At 38.9% G+C, this 11,556-nt stretch overlaps 1 protein-coding gene across 1 annotated transcript in view; it reads right to left on the reverse strand.

Annotated features, from left to right (window-relative positions):
- Positions 1–3,463: 3,463 nt before the first annotated feature.
- Positions 3,464–11,556, reverse strand: part of LOC126491097 (zinc finger protein OZF-like) — a 33,702-nt gene continuing 25,609 nt past the window's right edge. Inside the window, exons 2-5 of the mRNA XM_050126510.1 lie at positions 11,458–11,530; positions 9,239–9,365; positions 8,971–9,019; positions 3,464–8,022 (exon numbers count right to left, since the gene is read on the reverse strand). Coding sequence (XP_049982467.1) covers positions 6,774–8,022; positions 8,971–9,019; positions 9,239–9,365; positions 11,458–11,530 — 1,498 coding nt within the window. The 3' untranslated portion in view covers positions 3,464–6,773. The remainder of the gene's footprint in view (positions 8,023–8,970; positions 9,020–9,238; positions 9,366–11,457; positions 11,531–11,556) is intronic.

The raw sequence follows: 11,556 nt of genomic DNA on the forward strand, positions 1-11,556 counted from the left end.
GTCTGCTGGATACTATGGGCCTGTAGGCCAAAGATGGATGCCCCAAGGGTACAGAGGAACTTTGGGTGACTGTCCAGGCAGCGAGTTGTCTCTGGCATTTCTAGAGTTTTGGAAGTTGCTTACTTCTTGTTTGCTTAGGAAATATCATATCCTTCTGGAGTCTTTGATGGAGTTGAAGAATGGTTAATTATAGTTATAGTTTTCCTTAGTTATGATAAAAGATAAAATAGATATAAATATTGTAACTGTAATTCTTGCTTTATAACTGTTTTTGTTATATATAATTTTACTATGTTAAAGTTAAAGCCTTTCTTTTTTGTTTAAACAGAAAAAGGGAAAATGATGGAGATGGGTCTTGTATCTTATCTGTTGCTTTCATTGGTAAACTAATAAAGAAAACTGCTTGGCCCTCTGATAGGGTAGAATTAAGATAGGCGGAGTAGACAGAACAGAATGCTTGGGAGAAGTGATGGATGTGGGTCTTGTATCTTATCTGTTGCTTTCATTGGTTAATTAATAAAGAAAACTGCTTGGCCCTCTGATAGGATAGAATTTAGATAGGTGGAGTAGACAGAACAGAATGCTGGGAGAAAGAAGCTGAGTCAAGCAGTCGCCATAATTTTCCCACTCCAGACAGATGCAGATTAAGATCTTTCCTGGTAAACCAGCTCGTGGGCTACACAGATTATTAGAGATGGGTTAGATCAATATGTAAGAGCTAGTCAATAAGAGGCTAGAGCTAATGGGCCAAGCAGTGTTTAAAAGAATAGTTTCCATGTAATTATTTCGGGTATAAAGCTAGCCGTGCGGGCGGCCAGGTGCTGGGGACACAGCCCCACCGTTCTTATTACTACAGAACATGAGGGATCGGGATAGTCGAGATGGGGGTAGGGCTGAGGGGGAGAGTAATGAAAAAATGTCTTGATAGAGGGGGGCCATTATGGGTTTTGGGAGAATCCTGGTACCAGGGAAACTCTCAGGAATACACAAGGATGAACCCAGCTAAGACTCCTAGCAATAGTGGAAAGGGTGCCTGAACTGACCTTCCCCTGTAATCAGATTTATAACTACCCTAATTGTCATCATAAAGCCTTCATCCAGTATCTGATGGATGCAGATGCAGAGATCCACAGCCAAGCACTGGACTGAGCTCTGGGAGTCCAGCTGAAGAGAGAGTGGCAGGATTATATGAGCAAGGGGGAGAGTTAAGATCATGACAGAAAACCCAGAGACAGCTGACCTGTACTTGAGGGAGCTCATGGACTCTGGCTGGACAGCTAGGGAGCCAGCATGGGAGCAACCTAGCCCTCTGTATCTGGGTGACAGTTGTGTACCTTGATCTTTTGTGGGGCCCCTAGCAGAACCAGGACCTGCTCCTGATGTATGAGCTGACTTTGGAACCTGTTCCCTATGTTGTTCAGCCTTTATGCAGTGTGTAAGAGCTTGGTCCTGCCTCAACTTGATATTCTATGCTTTGTTAATTCCCAAGGGAGACCTTACCTCATCTGAATGGAGATGGAGGAGTTGATGGGTGTGAGTAGAAGTGAGGCTGGGAGTGGGAATGGGAGAAGAGGGAGGGAAAATTATGGTTTGTATGTAAAATAAAATAAAGGAAAAACATAATGGTAATAAACCTTTGCTCAACACACAAGTGACAAAGAGCTAATATGCAGAATATACAAAGAACTAAAGAAACCACCAAAAAAAAAAACACCCTAAACATGAGCTAATGAAATGATCATAGTTCTCTAAGATAAACTGCAAATGGTCAATTAATGTATGGCTATCCTTCTTCCTCATAGCAATCCTCAAGAATTAAAACTCCTGTGATTTTCAAATTATTTTGAAAACTTTTTTTTTTGTAATTTTCTTTATATACAATATGGGAAGGTTCCTAAAGAAGTACAGGATTTAAGAAGACTTCCAAAACCAAATGAGGAGACAATTTATACAATTTGATACTACCTTTTTGCAATACATTTATACTATCAAATAGGAAGTTATCTGGAGACAAATGAAGAGCAATTTGCCTCTGAGGAAATCATATTTGCAAAATTTACTTTATTAATAACTTTTAGTTTGGTCTTTGCTTTTTATTCTTTTGGAAGTAAAGGAGATTAAAGCCAAGGCTCAGTTTATTGGGATTGTTTTGAAAAGTTTCCTTCATTCAAATCTCATAAATATTTACTGTTTACTCACAACCTCATTTTTTTCACCAAACTGTCAACATTAGGATTATAACCATTAGTTTTTTTCAGAACTATATACACAGAGAATGAATGCCTCTATTTTGTATGTGTAATTCAGAATGTTCCTTATCTACCATGTTGACACATGTGGGATGATTGAAAACTAGTACCTAATGCAAATGCATTTTTCTCTGTCCATCACTTGGCTTCCACAAGAAAACTCAAACTTTTTAATTTAGTCATAAATGAGACCAAGATTGTATACTATTTATGTAAACAGATTCATGTATTTCTACTGACCTAAAAAAATGACTTGCCCAGGTCTGACTTTGCATGTTTGTATGTTTTGATGATAGTTGAAAAGCAAAAGTGTAAAGAAAGGATGGATGTGGTGGCCCATACCTTTAGTACCAGCACTAGGAATGCAGGGGCAGGCAAATCTGTGAACTCAAAGACAGTCTGGTTTAGACAAAAAGGTCTAGGCCAGCCAAGACTACATAGTGAAAAACTGTCTTAAAGCAAGCAAACAAACCAGAACCCCTTGGCCAGATATTAAACAAAGAGACCTTGGAATACACAGCTCTGAATAGGATGTCTCCATCAAATCCCTCTCCTCAGAGCTCAGAAGAGAACCCTGAAGAAGAGAGTGTAAGAGCCAGAAGGAATTTGGACCACCAGAACAAGACCCTCTAAATCAACTGACCAAAGCTCATATGAACTCAGAGACTGAAGTAGCAGGCCCTTTGCATATATATTATAGCTTCCAGATCAGTATTTTTATGAGACTCCCGAGTGTGTAAACAAGTGAGCCTTTGATTTATGTGCTTGTTCTTGGGGCTCTTTCCATTCTGTTGGATCGCCATGTCCAGCCTTGATGTGGTTGTTTGATTTATATCTCTTAGAAAAACATTCTTTTCTAATGAGAAGGTGGATCTTGAGAGGGGAGGTGGGAAGGAAATGGGAGGAGAGGGAAGGGAAACTGGAATCAGGATACAGTGTATGAGAAAAGAATTTATTTTTAATAAAAGGGGGTAAAAAAAGTATAAAAAGGAGAGGAAAGCTGGATTTTTTTTGACAGCAATGATAGACTGAACTGACTTTCTGATGAGTATGGATAGCATTTGTGATCTGTAGTGTGGCTATCATGTGTTCAAATGTACAAAAATTGGTACTATACAGATTATGCACAATGAATAGTTTATTTAAAAAAAAACCAACATTTTTTTAAAATTAACTTTACAACAAGTGATAGAAGCATTATTAACAGTGTAGGCCAGGGGTTAGTGACCAGCAGTTTGTGTGTATTAAACACATCTCATTGACATTTTTTCCTTTACTATAATTTATTTGAAAGCTACCTTGTAAATCTTGTGATGCTAAGAGGTATTGATAGTGATGAGAAACAGAATCCAGTATACTTTCTGAAACACTAGATGAAGGTGAAAACCAAGTCCACACAACTAGGACTGCACTCCTATAAAAGCCAATCTTCTAGAACTTCTTATGTAGACTACGCAAGACTTGAATTCAAAGATCTGTCGAGTGTTGGGATTAAAGGTGTGTGTCATTGTGTCCCGAAACTGGCATCTTTAAAATGGGATTAACTTGTACATATTAATTACTTCCTCTTGCTACATTATTACAGACAGGAGAGAAAATTATTTAAAAGATTGGAATTTTATTCAACCTCTTACTTGAATAAACAAGACAATACTGCTCAACAATAAGAAAACCAAACAATACTGAATTGTAATCAGTTTATTTATGTGCATGTGTGTGCTTGTATGGGTGCATGCCTATGAATGCAGGTGTCCTGGGAGGTCAGATGGGTCTGATATGACTGTGAACTGCTGGACATAGGTCCTAGGATTAATGTTGACTCCGGTGCAGCATCAACACAAGATCTTTTAACAGCTGAGCCATCATAGTGCACAACATTTCTTAATACTAGTAATAGTTACAGCACTTAAGTATACTTATAATGAGTTATGGCATGTAAAAAGTACTAAAAAATCTTATTTGGGATTGGTGCAGGGCTCAGGAAGTAAATCTCTTGACACTGCAACCTGCCAATATACAAACTCTTGAAGGTTGTCTTCTGACTTCTACTCTTGTACATCTGCAATAAACACAAATCTCTCTCTCTCTCTCTCTCTCTCTCTCTCTCTCTCTCTCTCTCTCACACACACACACACACACACACCAAAATTCAAAAAAAAAAACTTATTTGGAGAAAATAGACATCACAAAATACAACCATAGTAGCTAAGTTTGAGAAAACTAGAGTGCCTATTCAAATACATGGAAATTGCCAAGGAATTAACAATGAGAACAGTTTTTTTAAAGAATCTACTATGTAATGACACCCAGAAAAATACTAACACTGATACATTTTCAATTTCATATCGAATACAACTATTCAAAAACTACCCAGCGGGTTAGTGAGATGGTTCAGCAGCAAGCCCATAAGCCTGAAGACCTAAATCCATCTTCAGGACTCTCGTGGTAAAGAGAGTTGTCCTCTGACATCCAAATGTGCACCTGAAACACTTATGCCCAAACACATACGTGCCAACACATAACTGCAATTTTAAGAAGCATTTACTAGTATAGTCTACCAGCTAATAAACACATTTCAATCCAACAAATCCAATATAGCTCTACAGTAAAGGGTAAAGCATTACCTCATGATTTAAAAAACAACAACCATAAAAAATACTCATTAAACTGATGGAAATGCAATTGACTTGCCAAAGTCCATCTCCACAATTCAGTTTATGTTCTTGCTCCTTAAGGTGGTGTCTTCATGGCCTTCAAATGTGAGCTCAGTTTTACTCAGCTCTTTGAGCAGCAGGGCAGACAGGCATGTGCAATCATACTAAAATTATTCACTAACTTATACTTTCAATGAAAAAGAAAGTAAAGTCAAAAAAGTCTTGAGTAAGAATAGGCAAATGTTGTAAACACGCATAACTTTTACATAATTTCTTTCAGGTTTTATTTAGGGATATTTATTTACATAAACTAATTTGCTCAAGATATCTACATTTCTCACTTTTATAAGATTCAATTACATAAGAAAATCACAACATTCTTTCTTTTTCTGAGACTCATGTAGCTGACCTTGAAATAGTTCTGTGAAAGAGTCTCACTTTCTCTTTCTTTTTTTTTTTTGAGTTGGGGTCTGAGATTCCCTGGCTGACCTGGACTCCAGAGAGATCTGCCTGCCTCTGCCTCCCAATTAATGGGATTAAAGATATGTGCCACCACACATGGGTCTCTCCTATGACAATTTAATCTGTTTGAAACTGGTTTTCTTAAGTTTCATGAATTGTATCCATGCCCTCTGTATTCAGTGTTGCGATTTTCTATAATCTATCCCCTATACCGAGTGTTGGAATAAAAGGCATACATTATGATGTCTGATGCAAGAGTAGGTGTTCATCCTATGTTCACTTGCACATATGGGGAAAATTATACTTATGCTGATTTTATATTATCGCCAGTGTATTTTCATGTTTTTAATTAAAGATCTATGTGTATATTTTTCCTGTATGTATGTGTGTGCAACATTCAGAAGGCATTGGACCAACTGCAGCTGGAGTTAGATAGCTGTGATCCACCATGTGGTTGTTGTAAATTATACCCAGGTCATCTACAAGCACAGCAAGTACCCAACCACTGAGCTATCTCTCAAGCCCAATCTTGCTGTGGGACAATGGTCTGTACCCTGTCACTTGTGTTTTAAATAAATGCTGAATGGCCAGTAGCCAGGCAGGAAGTATAGGCGGGGCAACCAGACAGGAAGTATAGGCAGGGTGAGAACAGGAGAATTTGGAGAAGAGGAAAAGTTCAGTCTGCAGTCCTCACCCAGACACAGAGGAAACCAGATGCAGAGCAAGCATGATGTGTGACTGCCTCGCTGAAAAAGGTACCACGGCAAGAATTATTGGCTAATATAAGTTATAAGAGTTAATAAGAAGCCTGAGCTAATAGGCCAATCAGTTTGTAATTAATGTAGACCTCTGTGTGATTCTCTTGGAACTAACAGCTGTTGGCCCGGGTGGGACAGAACCCTCCATCAACACATTCTCTCATTTGTTTTTAGAGAAAGTATACACAGAAAAGTACAAAATGTAAAACTTACATAAGAAACCTCACTCACAAGAAAAGCAAGACAGAGGCTGGTGGGGTAGCTTAGAAGGGAAAGGAACTTGTTTCCAAGCTCGAGGACCTGAGCTCCATCCCTAGGATTCACACAATGGAAAGAGAACTGATTCCAGCAAGTTGTCTGCTGAGCTCCAGATTTACCACCAGAGCATTGGCGAATCCTTGTCCAACACTTCATGCAAATAAATAAATAAGTAAACAAATAAATAAAATTTACACCAGAGCATTGCTGTATTCTTGTTCAACACTTCATGCAAATAAATAAATAAGTAAACAAATAAATAAAATTTACGTCAGAGCATTGCTGTATTCTTGTCCAACACTTCATGCAAATAAATAAACAAATAAGTAAATGATAAATATTTTAAAAAGCAGGTTGACTACTGTTACACATGGTTTACACAAGTATAAGCTCTACCCGCTGGGTTTCTTTTCACTGTGAGATCTTTCATGTCTTCGAAGGTATGAGAAATACACAAACTCTTTCCCACATGGATTACACTTGTAGAATTTCTCTCTAGTAGTGTGAGTTCTTTCATGTATTTGGAGGGACGTGGAAAAAGGGAATGCTTGCCCACACTCCACACATACATATGGCTTCTCTTTGGTGTGCGTTTTCTCATGCCTGTAATTAGCACTGGAATGGGCAAAGGTTCTTCCACAATATTTACATGTATAGGGTTTCTCTCCAGTGTGAATTCTTTCATGTTTTCGAAGGTATGAGGAAAACATAAATGCTTTCCCACACTCTTGGCAAACATAGGTTTTCTCTGCAGTGTGAATTCTTTCATGGTTGTAACAGTTGCCCGCACTGATGAAGGATTTTCCACATTGTTTACATGCGTAGAGTTTCTCTCTGTTGTGAATTCTCTCATGTTTGTGAAGGTTGGAGGACCGTCTGAATGCTTTGCCACATTGATTACATGCATAACGTTTCTCACGGGTGTGGCGTCTTTCATGCTGCAGAAGATGGTAAGCATGAATACACGCTTTCCCACAATGTTTACATATATAATGTTGCTCTTTTTTGTGAGTTTTTTCATGATTTTGACGGGCCAGGGAATACATGAACGTTTCACCACAATGTCTACAAGAGTAAGTTTTCTCTCTTGAGTGAATTCGCTGATGTCTTGTCAAGTGACTGGAATGAAGGAAGGTTTCACCACATTTCTTACACGCCAATGGTTTTTCTCCAGTATGGATCCTTTCCGATGTTTGAACACAACTTTTTTCCTTCAAGGTCTTCTCAAATTGCTTACATTCACGTTGCTCATCTCCAGTGCAAGTTCCCCCATAATCTTGGTGAGAACTGGGATTACTAAAAGATTCATTAGATTGCTTACTTTCACAGATGTTCTCTCTAGCAGGAGCACTCTCAAGTGTTTGAAAGGACTCAGAATAAAGAAAATCCTCCTGACTTGACTCCTGTGTAGTGGCCTTCTCCACACGGTCCTGACACACGCATGGTTTCTCTTCAGTTTGGCTTTGAACGATCATATAGGACGATGAGTGATCATTGATGTCTTTTGCATAGATGCTGCTTTCATAAACTGTGATTGCAGGACGACCGTGTGCGTTAACAACATTCTTGGGTATCTGTTGGTGGGTCTTTGCACATTCGCTACTGTGTTCATAGTCACAGAATCGCTCAATGACCTGAATTCTGAAAAAAAAAAAAAAATGGGGGGGGGAATTATTCCTCTTTTATCACTAATAGTAGATGACGGATTTTGTGGTCTCTGCCTGTGCAGTATTCAGGAGGCACTGGCAGGAAGTGAACAAACTGAGGGCAAACTGGACCACAGAGAAAGACCCTGTCCTCAGAAGGAAAAGAAATGTACTGAGTTTGTTTCTGTTAGAACTAATAAACACGAAGTACTGAACATTCAGCAAGGGCTGAGGACAGTATACAACGATAAAAGATTCTGGAGTAATAGTTTGATAAACACTGTCTATGACATAGTTAACAAAGCTTATTCCTTATGCACTATGAGTCAGACATTCTCAAATTTTAAATAGCTGGATATCCTTCAGGCAATTCATTGAAGATGGGTCTCAATCGAAACCCCAAACTCACCTTTTCTTCCCACATAAACCTTATAAGGTCTAAAGGTAACTTGCTAAAAATACATCAAATAAATTTGTAGACAACAGGCAGTTTTATATAAGGACCCGCCGGTAAATGTTTCAGCTAAAGGGTGCACCGCATTTTGTTACTGCTCTCTCAAAACAGTGCAGTAAGAGGTGCAGTCCAAAAAATCCATGCAAGTACTACATTAGATTTAGGATTATCCACTTATGAGTTCTCAAGCTCAGTGAAGTTTTACAGAACATTTGAGATTAGGTCAATTTACATTTTTTGCTTCTTTTTCAAGACAGGGTTTCTTTGTGTAACAGTCCTAGCTGTCCTGGCATTAGCTCTTGTAGACCAGGCTGGCCTCGAACTCACAGAGATCCACCTGCCTCTGCCTCCCAAGTGCTAGGATTAAAGGCATGCGCCACCACTGCCCGGCTTGCATTTTGATCTATTGGGATGGTTTCCTTATTTCTACGATTGGCTCTCCCTCTCAAATATCTGATGCAGATTCCCTTTGCTGTAGGTGTGAATTACCTCAGGTTTCTCTGGAGTTCTTGGCGGTCCACATCAATATTTTCTTCCTCTGTTTTCCGGAGAAATTAAAAGCAAGACATCATTACGTTAGTCAACCTTATACACAAGCTATTACTTTCCAGCTTCTTCTCTAGTATAATGTGACCAGGCAGGCTACATTTACCACCACATCCCTTTCAATATTTCAAGCCATATAATTACTCAGATGACTAAGAAAGAGTTTTTCTCCAAATGATCAAGAAAAGAAATGACACTGATTTGTTGTTACCTATGGAGATCAGGTTCATACATGTTTCCATCATCACATCTCTGTAGAGCTCCCTTTGACAAGAATCCAACAGAACCCACTCTCCTAGGGTGAACTTCACAGCCACATCGTCAAAGCTCACTGGCTCCTAAAATAATTCACAGCATTATCAAAATGCAGTTATTAGAAGAAAGATTAAAAACACAGGAGATACATTAGTCACCTGATAAGTTCCCTCCATGCATTCTTAATACATTCATCTTATATCATGGCTAGCACAAACTTATTAATTATCCTTTCATCTTCTCACACAATTCTAAGAGTTGTATATGCCTATCTAATGAAGGAAATATGGATTGAATGCTTTGCTCTGCTCTGGTTTCAACTATTCTTTGTACCTTAGACTACAAGTTCCTCCAACTGAGAACCCACAGTGAACAGCAGCTCTGTTGAGCATGCACAGTTAAGTGTCTGTTAGCAAACTTCATCTATCTCTAGAGATTGTGGATTTCACATAAATTGGTGTATACAGCTTAACTATAGAGAGGTGCTTGAGATATGGCTCAGAGGCTTAGAGCCCTGCCTGTTCTTCCAGAGGTCCTGAGTTCAATTCACAGCAACCACTTGGTAGCTCAGAACCATCTGTAATGATATCTGGTGCCCTCTTCTGGCATGTAGGCATACATCAAGGCAGAAAACTGTATTCATAATATTTTTTTTTAAAAAGAGGTGCTCACTGCTATGCAGTAGTTTATGACAACATAAAATAGTATTTCACAAACTATTATCACTGTCATTCTCAGCATACTTCTTAAATAGTGAAACATGGTTTTTATAATATCAAAACCTGAAAGAAAGTTTACATGAAAAATCTCTTATCATTGATCTCAAAGATAATAGGAAACACGGCTGACAAATTTTGCTACTCAGATCACTGAGCACATCTTTTTATGATGTGCTCATTGTGAGTAATATCGTTAGGAAGACTGCTTTTATAAAAGTTTCTTTTTTTATTTCTTTTTTTAAAAATTATTTATTTATTGAAGATTTCTGTCTCTTCCCCGCCACTGCCTCCCATTTCCCTCCCCCTCCCCCCAAAAAGTCCCCCTCCCTCNGAAGGGAGGGAGGGAGGGAGGGAGGGAGGGAGGGAGGGAGGGAGGGAGGAAGGAAGGAAGAAAGAGGGAGAAAGGAAGGAAGGAAGAGGGAGGAAGGAAGGAAGGAAGGAAGGAAGGAAGGAAGGAAGGAAGGAAGGAAGAAGGGGCTTTTCCTACCACCTTTCCTCAGTGTGGGAGATTCAAAAATCAGTGCATTTGGGTTTGTGTTGTGTTAGAATATTTGATTTTAAAAATTGAATTTTAATTAAATTTATTTATTTATTTATTGAAGATTTCTGTCTCTTCCCCGCCACTGCCTCCCATTTCCCTCCCCCTCCCCCCAAAAAGTCCCCCTCCCTCGTCAGCCCAAAGATCAATCAGGGTCCCTGCCCTGTGGGAAGTCCAAGGACCACCCACAATATATTTTACTTAAAAGTTTCTTATAAAAGAGTATTAATTCAAAACAAGTAGCTTCTCATCAATCAACCTTGACTTAATACTAAGTACAACAAAGGGTAATTCTCTATGCTCCAACATAAGCACTACATACTATAACAGGCACTGTTCTGAGAAAGAGATCAATGTCACAAAACACATGCTATCACAGCTGCATCAAATTCTGTAAATCTCACAAAACTTTTAGATTGTTAAAAAGAATTGCTTATTGAAATCTGTAGGCAATAATAAATGTTTGGTACCATAAATACATTAGGAATAAGAAAACGATAGTTTGCTCCAGACATGAAGTCACATATGAATATTACCAGACTCACAAGGAAGAGATAGAGGGACCTTGAATTCAAAGCCTGCCTGGGCTGAATAGCAAGAACAAGAAATTGAAAAAGAGTATGATAGACTTTGGAAATACACTACTCAGGGAACTCAGCCATAAAGACAAGATGAACAGGACAGAGGAAAGAACAGCAGACTTCAGCGACATGAGATACAAACAGAAAACTCATTGACAGGAGAGGAGATCTTGATCACCAACGAACCTGTCGGGGAACTTAGTTTGATTTTTTCTATCACTATATACACTTTTAAAAATCAATGAGGACTACTGAGACATCAAGAACAATGGCAATGGGTTTTTGATCCTACTGTATGTAGTGGCTTTGTGGGAGCCTAGGATGTTTGGATGCTCACCTTACGAGACCTGGACGGAGGAGGGTTTTCCTTGGACTTCCCACGGGACGGAGAGCCCTGATTGCTCTTTGGGCTGACGAGGGAGGGGGAATGGATTGG

Source organism: Alexandromys fortis, unplaced genomic scaffold (genome assembly GCF_014885135.2).
Source record: "Alexandromys fortis isolate MF-2015 unplaced genomic scaffold, M_Fortis_MF-2015_v1.1 scaffold_237, whole genome shotgun sequence".
NCBI classification, from domain to species: Eukaryota; Metazoa; Chordata; class Mammalia; order Rodentia; family Cricetidae; genus Alexandromys; species Alexandromys fortis.